We start from the raw sequence: 10922 nt of genomic DNA, 5'->3' as shown, positions 1-10922 counted from the left end.
TTAGGGCTTTTTTTGTTTTTATCAATGTTCTCTTTCTTAAAATGTGGGTTTAATGTACCCATGGGGTGGGGTTTCATTGTCTGTGGTGGAGGTGACGGCGGTGGCCGGAGATGGCGAAGGTGGCGGTGGCAAATGGCTTCAAACCACTGATAAGGGTATTTCTGTCCTCAATATATTAACCATGTTTAGTTTTACTCATTCCGTCAGGTTAAACTAACGGACCGTCAACAGCGGGGGTCTACTAAAAAATGTCATAAAGTTGAGGGGGTGTCATTGCTAACTTCCAAACCACGGGGTTAAAAGTGGAAAATGGCCAAACCACAAGGGGTGTATCTGTATTTTTCCCTTTTTAAAAAAAAATACATTAACTACATGAAAGTTTCATTATAGATGTTGAAGAACAAAAGGGACAACAAATATTCATCACAATGCCAATTAGAACTTCAAATCATCAACTTTGTTCGAGGCTAGCATTACCTTAACCAACAAAAAGAAATTCAAGAACAGGAGGGAATCTTAAAAGGGAAAAAATACAGCCAAAGTTGCTCCATGATTACCAGGTTGTTCTGTAACTCAGTATGGATCAGTTTTTCAAAATGCCGATGGGGTGAAAATGCAGCGAAAGTGAATCCTAGTCGACTTGGTTGATGCGGCTGAGTACTTGGTTGATGAGACTGAGTAATCGGTTGACTCCCCCACATAAATCAGGACAATCAGAGGAGCTTTGATGGACTTTGTAGGACAAAACGCGGACTCGGCCAAGAACACAGCCAAGTTAAAAAGAGTTCACTTGGGTGAGTCCATGATGATGTGGGGGAGTTTTGAAACTATGGCATGGATTAAACATTTAATGGAATTGAAGGGGGTAATACAGAACAAGTTTGAGAGGGGGTAATATAGAACAACTTTGACATGGTTCTTGTCTACTTCAGTTTCCATTTGCTAGAGTGCTAAATTGTTGCATAGGTTGTCATAAGTTTGAGATGGAAAATATTCCTTTTTTTCTTATATTTACTTGAAGCGTAAGCTAATCTTGGAACTGATATTAAGTGAAGACATCTCTCTCAAGAAAGTTTTGGTAAATGCTTCTAAAAGTAAGTAGGTCTGGGAAAGTTGTATTGACTTATAAATCCCTATCGTCGAGTTCTGAACCGTGGGAATCGAACCATGACTGAAGTGGTAGTGAAATGGCAAGGAGCTGAAGTTGAAGATGCAACATGGGAGCGCTACCATGATCTATTGAAGAGGTTTCCAGATTCAAACCTTCAGGACAAGGTTGCTTGAAGTGGAGGGGAATGTTACGTGCACAATCTGTACCAGTTATTTAGTTATTTTCTGTAGGGTCAGACCCATGTATGTAATGGAGTTTGTTTTGAGTCATTGTGGTGTCAGTTATGGTGTCCTGTTACTAGTACGTGGAGTCAGTTGTCGTACTTGTCATTTGGAGAATTGTATTCTACTTAAACTCTTCTCTCATGAATGAAAGATATACAACTTTCTTCTCTTAAAAAGTATACTCTTTCATGGAGGTTGGCTCCCTCCAAGTAGCCATTTTTCACCATAGGAAAATCCAAGAGAAAGACGTAACAATCCTTGCAACCACAAATATGAGGGTTCGAACCAGAAATAGTTACAACCACAATTGAACCAAAATTGACAATTGAGATAATTATTTCCACAGAAGGAATAATAGGAACCACTATTTTCAGACTTCGAACCACTTCAAACACACTATTAGACAGTTCGAATGAAAATCATTGCTTACAAGGATCCTTGGAACCATACTTACTGGTTTCAAGGGTTCGAAAGTCTCAAAAATCCCAAAATAAATGCTTATGCCTCTTTCCCTTCTGTCAAAAGAGTGCAAAACAAAATCGATAACGGTCCTTCTCCCAATAAAATCAAATGAAACCCTTTGCAAACATAAATAAAACCCTTCACTACCAAAATGAAACCCTTCAAAACCTACAAATCCTGAATCAAATCCTAACAAACCACAGTTACACCTTTCAAAACAAATGGAACCCTTTTGAACCCTAAATGAAACCCTAATTTGGTTTCTAAAATTGATTTCTTTCAATCCATCGAAACCCTAACAAAATGAAACCCTTTGCAAACCATGGATAAACTAGAAATCAAATGAAACCTTTTCAAACCCTAACACAGGAACTAATTATAGCTTTATACAATTTCAATAATGGTTCCAAGTATTTCATCTCCAACACCCAAAGAAGAAAACCCAAAAAATGAAACCCTACATTAAATGGTTTAAAAAATACCTTGGAGAGTTGAAGTACGGGTTTTGGCAAGAGGAGCTACACTTTCCGGCGACAACCTAAACTTTCCGACGCGTATGCAACCTTCCCGCCAAGAATAGTATTTTCCGGTGAGGTCAAAGGGAGAGAACGAGTGAAAAAAACGAGTGAAAAAAAGGAGAAAAAGACTGAAAAAGGGTAAAAGAGGGTGAGAGGGTGAGAGGGTAAAACGAGAGGTTAAATGGATGGAAGGGTATTTTACTTATCTTCCTCTCCCAACCGTCTCTTTTCTCCACCGACGGTGACAAGTCTCGTCTGAGAAGAGAGGTAAAAAAAAAAACAGTGTAAAAGATAAAAAACGAAAGTAAGAAAAATTAAGTTACAAAAGGGTATATTTGTCTTCAAACACAGTTTCTCTCACCTCACACCCCTTATTTTATAATTTTCGAATCCCTACCCTTTATTAACAATTTCCATAAAACTTTGCATTTTTTTCATCATTTGCCCAATATAAAAAGGAATAAAACCAAAAACGAAAAAAAAAAAAAAAAAAAAACTAAATACAAATAACTTAACACGGTTAAATCCATGATATGATTTCTGCTCTAAATTCTTGAAAATTCTGTAACTGAGAGCTTAGAAAGGAGAGAAGAAGAAGAAGATAGAGATTCAAAGAAAGATATTTTTATTCCTCCTTTCCTCACTTGTGCTAATTCCACTATATAGAGATATTCCTAACGGAATTGATGCTCTGACACTAAATCGTAACTGACTGCTATAACTGGCTTTTCTTCAACTTAAAAGAAATTGTAAAATAACAACTTGGGTTAACAAATCTGTAACCAATCTGCCTCTAATTAGCTCTAATGACGGATGTAATCCTTCATCCAAACAGGGTTCTTCTTCATTCGACTCTCTCTGTTTCTCTGTTGATGAGATTCAATTTCCTTCTCTTCCAAGCTTTGATTACCCGATATGCCCTGTTTGCTATCATTGCCCCCGTCTGGAAAAATAACCTTGTCCTCAAGGTTGAAAGATGGATACTCCAGCCCCAGTTCAGTCAAATTCTCCCAAGAGGTGTCTTCTGGTAACAGGCTGTGCCATTGAACAAGTACTTGGGTTACCTGTTTATTTTGTTGGAGTACCACTCGTCTTCCCATAGCAAGAGGTGTGATAATTGGATGATTGCCGACAGTGTGTGAAGGCAAAGTGCAAGGAGTATATATAGTAGGTCCATGGTATGGTTTGAGTTGTGAAATATGGAAAACAGGGTGAATCCTGCTACCTTCCGGTAAGTTTAATTTGTAAGCAACATTTCCAACCCGTGCAACAATTTCAAACGGACCGTAAAACCTCTTGCTCAGCTTCTGAGAGTGTCTAGTAACGACAGATTGCTGTCTGTAAGATTGAAGCTTGAGTAAAACCCATGTTCCCACATCAAAAATTTTATCGACACGTTTCTGATCGGCCATGCATTTCATTCTTGATTTAGCTTGAGCTAAATTGTTCTTGAGTTGAACTAGAATTGTATCCCGCCGTGTCAGTTCCGTGTCAACTGCCTCAATTTTGGAGGACCCGGGAATGTAATGTGGTAATGAAGGTGGTGGCCTCCCATACACTGCTTCGAAAGGAGTCATTTGTATGGCAGTGTGGAATGAGGTATTGTAAGAATATTCAGCCCATAACAAGTAGGAATGCCAATGCTTCGGGTTGTCTTGAACAAATGCTCTCAAATACTGTTCCACACACCTGTTTAAAACTTCCGATTGCCCATCGGTCTGGGGATGATACGCAGAGGAAAGGTTTAAAGAAGTGCCACTTAATTTGAAAAAATTAGACCAGAATTTGCTGAGGAATATGTGATCCTGGTCAGAGACAATTGATTTGGGGATACCATGGAGTTTCACCACCATTTCCGTAAACAACTGACCTACCTGTATAGCATTGAAAGATGTATTCAGAGCCCCTAAATGCGCATATTTGGATAATCTATCGATGACCACGAAGATGCTGGTATATCCATTCGATAAAGGTAATCCAGTGATGAAATCCATGGAAATATCCTCCCAGATCCTGTCGGGAATCGGTAACGGTTGGAGCAGCCCCATGGGAGGAGTAGTTGCATACTTGGTTTGTTGGCAAACCATACAATCTATGATGAATTGCTTGATATCGGAGCGCATTTTAAACCAGAAAAAACTGGCAGATACGCGCTTGAGTGTTCGTAATACCCCTATGTGGCCTCCTTGTACAGTGCTGTGTCATTCATAAATGATTTGGTTTCGTAAGGAGGAGTTGGAACTAAGAAATATTCTGTGATTTTGGAACACAAGTCCATTTCTTATTGAAAATTCTGGTGCAGCTGATCCTTTACTAATCTGGTCATGGAGCTCCAATAATTCAGCATCAATAAGGTTTTCATGTTGGAGCTGCGCTTGAATGTTGAAAACGGGTTTAGAGACAACTAGCTGCAATTGGGTAGAGTGTTCAACATCTGAAACAGGGGAATTTTCTTCAACTCTTGACAAGGCATCTGCTACCTGGTTCTCCTTTCCTGCCTTATACAAAATGGTATAATTGTACCCTAACAACTTGCAAAGGTATTGTTGTTGTTCGGGACTTTGAATAATTTGTGCCATCAGGTTCTTCAAACTACGAAGATTGGTGTAAATTGTAAAATTTCTACCCAGCAAGTATTGCATCCACTTCTTCACTGCTTCGGTGATAGCAAACAGTTCTTTCACATAAGCAAAAGCCTTGGACATGGTGGGAGTCATTTTTTTACTGAAGTAAGCAATTGGATGCTTGTTTTGCACGAGAACTGCCCCGATTGCAATGCTATAGGCATCGGTTTCTAAAATGAAATCCTCGTTAAAATTTGGTAATGCAAGAACAGGGAGCTGTGTCATGAGGGATTTCAAATTTTCAAAGGCTGAGTGTTTGTCCGGAGACCAATGAAAAACATCGTTCATCAAAAGATTCGTGAGGGGAGAGGAAACGGTGGCATAATTTTTAACGAATCTTCTGTAATATCCCGTAAGGCCCATGAAACCTCGCAACTGTTTGAAGTTCTTTGGTTGAGGCCAGATTTGCATTGCATGAATTTTGTCCGGATCAGGTTTTACCCCATTGCCAGATACCAGATGACCAAGGTACTCAATTTGATGCTGACAGAACTGGCATTTACTTAATTTGACAATAAACTGGTTAGTGAGCAAACATTCTAAAACACATTTGAGATGAGACACATGATCATCCAAAGTGTTACTATAGATGAGGATGTCATCAAAGAACACAATGACAAACTTCCGGATAAATGGTTTGAAGACCATGTTCATGGTCTTTTGGAAAGTGGAGGGTGCATTTGTAAGGCCACAGGGCATTACTAAAAACTCGTAGTGGCCCTCATGGGTTCTAAAAGCTGTTTTTGGACAATCTTCCTTCTTCATGCGTATTTGATGATAACCAGAGCGCAAATCAAGTTTAGAAAACACCATTACACCATGTAATTCATGTAAAAGTTCATCAATGGTAGGTATGGGAAATCGATCCTTGATTGTAATAGTGTTCAAAGCGAGATAGTCAACACAAAAACGCCATGAATTGTCTTTTTTTTTTTACTAGAAGGACAGGGGATGAATAGAGGCTGTGGCTTGGTTTAATTATACCAGATTCCAGCATTTCCTGAATCAATTTCTCGATTTCATTTTTTTGGAAATGCAGGTATCTATAAGGCTTGACATTCACTGGTTGGGAACCAGGAAGTAAATGGATCTGATGATCAATGGCTCTTGTTGGGGGTAGGCTTGTTGTTAACTGGAAGACAGATGCAAATTGGAGTAAAAGTTGTGAGATAGGTAATGGTAATTCTTTCGGAATATCAACTGATTGGATATTGGACATTGAGAGAGCTGAAACTGTGTGATCAATACAGATCAATTGGAAACAAGAAGCAATTGAATCGGTCTTTGTCAAGCCCTTTAGTTGAGTTGCCTTAAGGGGACAAGGGTCTCCCACTAATTTTATAGGTTTTCCGTTAACGAATTTGTAACCAATCTGCCTCTAATTAGCTCTAATGACCGATGTAATCCTTCATCCAAACAGGGATCTTCTTCATTCGACTCTCTCCGTTTCTCTACTGATGAGATTCAATCTCCTTCTCTTCCAAGCTTTGATTACCCGATATGCCCTCTTCGCTATCAATCCATCACCAAATGCAAACCACCTCAAATCCTCTTTTATCAGATTAAAAAGCTCAAAGGATCAAAGGATCATTAGAAAGAAAACGAAAAGACCCAAAAAGAAAACTAAAAACCAAGTATTTAACGATGGAAATAAAAAATTTATTATCCATCATTAAAAATGAAAACAAAAAAAACACAAGAACGTCACTCTACAACATGAGCTACCCCTAACCCCAACCCCCCCCCAAAAAAAAAAAAAAAACAAGTGGGCAAAAGAAATCTAAATAAATTTATAAGTAGCACTACAAAAATGGAAAAAAAGAAGAAGAAGAGGAAGAAGAGGAAGAAGATGCTCTGTAACACCCAAAAGAAACAACAAATTCGAACAGAAAAGACATAACAAATTCGTAATTAAAAACAAAAAAAGGGGTTTAAGAAAAAGAAAGGAAAATGACCTGCTTGTAAAGGGAGGAACGAGGGTTAAGTTCCTGACGCACGAGCGTTCCCATAGAAATGTGAGGAACTTCTAGAAGCTTCGACAACCTTCCAGCGTACACATGTTTCTCTACACTAGGGTTTCCAATCACCACCCAATGTACTCCTCTTCCGGCCATCGAGCCATAAGAATCAGCCATCCGCTCCATTCGAAGCCGATCGCGATAAACCGAATACTCATCCTCCTCTTCTTCGTAATCGTATTGAAGTGCCGCGGCTCCGAACGATCGGCTCGGTGAGAAGCCAATACGAGCCAAAGATCGAGCTCCCGTTCTCAGGCGGCTAATTCCGGCCATGGCGGCGGGATCTTTTTATCTCTAGTCTGTTTCTTTCGCCTTTTGAGAGGGTTTTGGGAGCGAGCGATAAAAGAGGGTTTTGGGTTGGGGATGGGAAGTAGGTTTTGAGGAGTGCAGATGGGAAAATAGGCTTGAAGTTGTAGACAATTGCCGGAGTGTGCCACTAGCCCTTTTTTGTGGGAACGGTAGTTTCTGCCCCCCACACGCTCTCTGCCAGGTGTTGTAGACGTCACTGAAATTACATCTATACCCCCCTGCCTTCGTAGAATGTCAAAAGACGTCGTTAGGGTTTTGGGGGCCTTTTCGGAAAGGCGCCTGAGGGATACAGAAAGAACCCCAGATTTTTCAGAATTTACTGCTGGTCTAGAAAGAGGACACGTGGAACGAGTGTACTAGTTTGATCGCGGGGTTGCATCTTTTCCGCAGAGGGGGAAAAAGAAAGTGGATCACAGAAACCAGAGGCTCATTTTAATCTCAGTTGTACACCTTGTAATCTTGACCGTTTATTGGGTAGACTCAGATGAAAGATAGACCACGTCATAGAAATTTCACCATGCCATAACTCGATGCACTGGAATTTTACCCTAGAGTCCGATATATCAAGGTGTTAAGGTCTACATGTGTCAGCCATATCGAACTCCCAAGGTTTTAAATTTCGACGGAAATCCGAAATTTCGGGTTTCGGTCAACCCCAACCCCTAAACCGAAACTGGGTAAACTCGAAACGTTACAAAATTTTGACCAAAATTTCAATTTTTCGGTCGTTATCCCTGAAATTTTGGTCCGAAATTTATGGGAAATATCCAAAAAATCATGAATTTATTCTATATTTAATATTTTCCCAAAATTTCAGCCTAAATTACCGAAAATTTTGCCAAAATTTCGGTAATTTCGGTCGAAATTGTGTACGATATAAAATATTATTTAATATGATTTCGTTAGATTTCGTCTGAAATTTTGAAATTTCGGTTTCGGTTTCGGAACGAAATGCATTCTGAAACCGAAATTTAAAACCTTTGACTATAGGTATAAGCCGGCAAATTTATTAGGAATATTCCGCAATATACTTGGTAAGTAGTTGATGTATTTATTTTTTTTGAATGATTTCCAATTGTATTGCTAAAAGAAGACCAAGATGGTTACGATACAAAAATAGGGGAACAACAAAACAAAGAAAACTACAAAGATTTGCAAAAAATTTCACCCGCGGAGGAGAAGAGGGGATGAGGGGGTATCGAACAATGCCAATGCCTCTTTCGACACTAAGTTGAGGTGATATATTTGTCCCTAATTTTTAATTTTGGCCCATAGTTTCCAAAAACTTTTTAGTTGGATGAGAAGCTCACATTCCCAAAAACTTGCTTGGGAAGCTAAATTCTTCTCACTTCCAAAATTTAGGGGAAGCATGCTTCCTAAAAGCTTCTTGCACATAAAAAAAACGAATAGAGAAATGTCATTTTTTAGGAAAACACTTCCAAAACGGAATACTGTTCAGGAAAAAAAGAAAAAGAAAGGGTGAACAGAACTGATGGATTCAGTAATTTTCACGGTGTTTTTGGTATTTGTTAGGATACGCACATCCATATTTTTGTTTGTTGTGCACGTGTCACGATGGAGGACCCCGTACTTTTTTTCAACACGGGATCTTGTTTTCCTAGTAACCCTCCATATTTTACTGATGACGATTCTAGATACAGGGGCGGAGCTAGGAATTTGCTCCAAGGGGGTAGAGAATGTGGTTATATAATAATTAATAATTATTATAAAGTAAAAAAAATCAAAAGTTGACATAAATTTCAATTTAACTTAATTTAAAAAAAAAAAATCATTCACATTTATTTGTCCACCCCATTTACTAATGAAAACATTCTCATTTTCTCTTATTTATTTGTGTACAGTATTTACTGGGAGTTTTGTGTTCTGAAACAATTTGTTTTTTTAAAGGAAATTGAATATATAAATGGGATTCATGGATAGGACAAGGGGAGATTTTATATGGTGTGTGGGGTTAAAATCCATTATTTTTCAAAAAGTACAGCGGGCCCACAACATGAATAGGTCGTACCCCGTAAATCATCTCCATAGGATGTTCCTAACCCTCTGTTTATAGAGGTTTCCATAATGTACAGTCCCTCAACAAATCGGAGGCGTAGGGTCATCCTATGGAGATGATTTACAGGGTACAACCTATATATGTTGTGGTCCAACAAATGAACGGTTTGGATCATCCTATGAAGTAAGCCCCACTGTACTTTTTGAAAAATAATGGACTTTACTCCCTATGGCACACCATAAAAATCTCGAACAAGGAATACAATTTGGTCATACAATTATTTTCCTCTCTTTGAATATCTGTCTCCCCTTCCTTCCTACTCCAAATCTACCTTGCTTTTGGACCCTAGAGGCCAAGACATATTAGGAGTTGGAATTTAGAATGAGCCGTATTGGTCATGTTTTCTATAGTTTGTTTATAAATAATTTAAATTTAAAAATAACATAATTGACAAAAATATTTATGAAATCCCAAAGGGCAACCCAAGAGGGGGGGTGAATTGGGAGATTAAAAAAATATTTTAATGATTCTATATCTAATAACAATCAATCCTTTTTAATTGTGCAAATAAGAAATAGATGAGTAATGATATTACCAATCACGACATGATAGTGAGGAAAGAACCAATAGAAGTGAGACGAACGATTTACAGTGGTTCGAACCTTCTTCTCGAAGGCCTACTCCACCTGCTAAGTTTGTCTCCCCGGCGATCTCCACTAAAAATTTCCATGCCACGCTAAGCTTGGATCGGAGGGCTTCTTACACACCAAAACTCGTCTGCACCATAAACTAAACAATAATGTTTAGTTCTCCTGAGATACTTAACAATATGTTTAACTGTTGTCCAATGGCCTAAGCCTGGGTCCGACTGATGCTAACCACACTTACAGAGTGATAGATATCTGACCTTGTACATAGCATACATAAGACTTCCCACAGCCGAAGCATAGGGAATGGTGTTCATGACATATTTATCCACAGGTGTCTTAAGAGACATCTTCTTGGATAATCTGATTCCATGCCTGAAAGGAACTAATCCCTTCTTGGGATCTGTCATGTTGTACCTTACCAATATCTTATCTATGTAAGTTTCTTGTGATAGCCCAAGCTTCCTATTCTTACGGTCCCTAAACAATTTAAGTTTTAGAATGTATGAAGTTTCTCCTAGATATTTCATAGCAAACGTGCTTGAAAGACACAACATTGTAGTTGATAGCATTCCTACATCATTCCCAATGAGTAAGATGTCATCTACATAAGGAACCAAGAATGTTACTGCGCTCCTACTGACCTTCTTGTAAACACAAGCCACATCCACATTCTGAATGAAGCCAAACACTTTGACTGCTTGATCAAAATGAAGGTTCCAACTATGGAAAGCATGCGTCAATCCATAAATAGATCTCTGCAATTTGCACACCTTTTGATTACACTCTTCAGCAGCCTCAAAACCCTCCGGCTGGACTATATAAATATCTTCATGAATACTTCCATTCAAGAAAGCGGTTTTGACGTCCATCTGCCAGGTTTCGTAATCATAATGTGCAGAGATAGCTAGTAAAATTCTAATGGACTTTAGCATGGCTACTGGTGAGAAGGTTTCCTCATAGTTAATTCCAGCCTTTTGACTATATCCCTT

General features: G+C 38.8%; 1 protein-coding gene across 2 annotated transcripts in view; it reads right to left on the bottom strand.

Moving 5' to 3' along the window:
* The window catches only part of LOC143861995 (P-loop containing nucleoside triphosphate hydrolases superfamily protein), a 37602-nt gene extending 30280 nt beyond the window's left edge, over positions 1-7322 (bottom strand). Inside the window, exon 1 of one of the 2 annotated variants that reach the window (XM_077372985.1) lies at positions 6895-7322. In XM_077372985.1, coding sequence (XP_077229100.1) covers positions 6895-7230 — 336 coding nt within the window. In that variant the 5' untranslated portion in view covers positions 7231-7322. The remainder of the gene's footprint in view (positions 1-6894) is intronic. The other variant, XM_077372984.1, reaches the window with a different exon arrangement.
* Positions 7323-10922: the final 3600 nt, after the last annotated feature.

This window comes from Tasmannia lanceolata, unplaced genomic scaffold (genome assembly GCF_043159265.1).
Source record: "Tasmannia lanceolata isolate RefF3 unplaced genomic scaffold, GAP_Taslan_0.1 ptg000037l, whole genome shotgun sequence".
Lineage (NCBI taxonomy): Eukaryota > Viridiplantae > Streptophyta > Magnoliopsida > Canellales > Winteraceae > Tasmannia > Tasmannia lanceolata.
The sequence above is the reverse complement of the archived record's forward strand: the minus strand, read 5'-3'. Positions and strand labels throughout refer to the sequence as shown.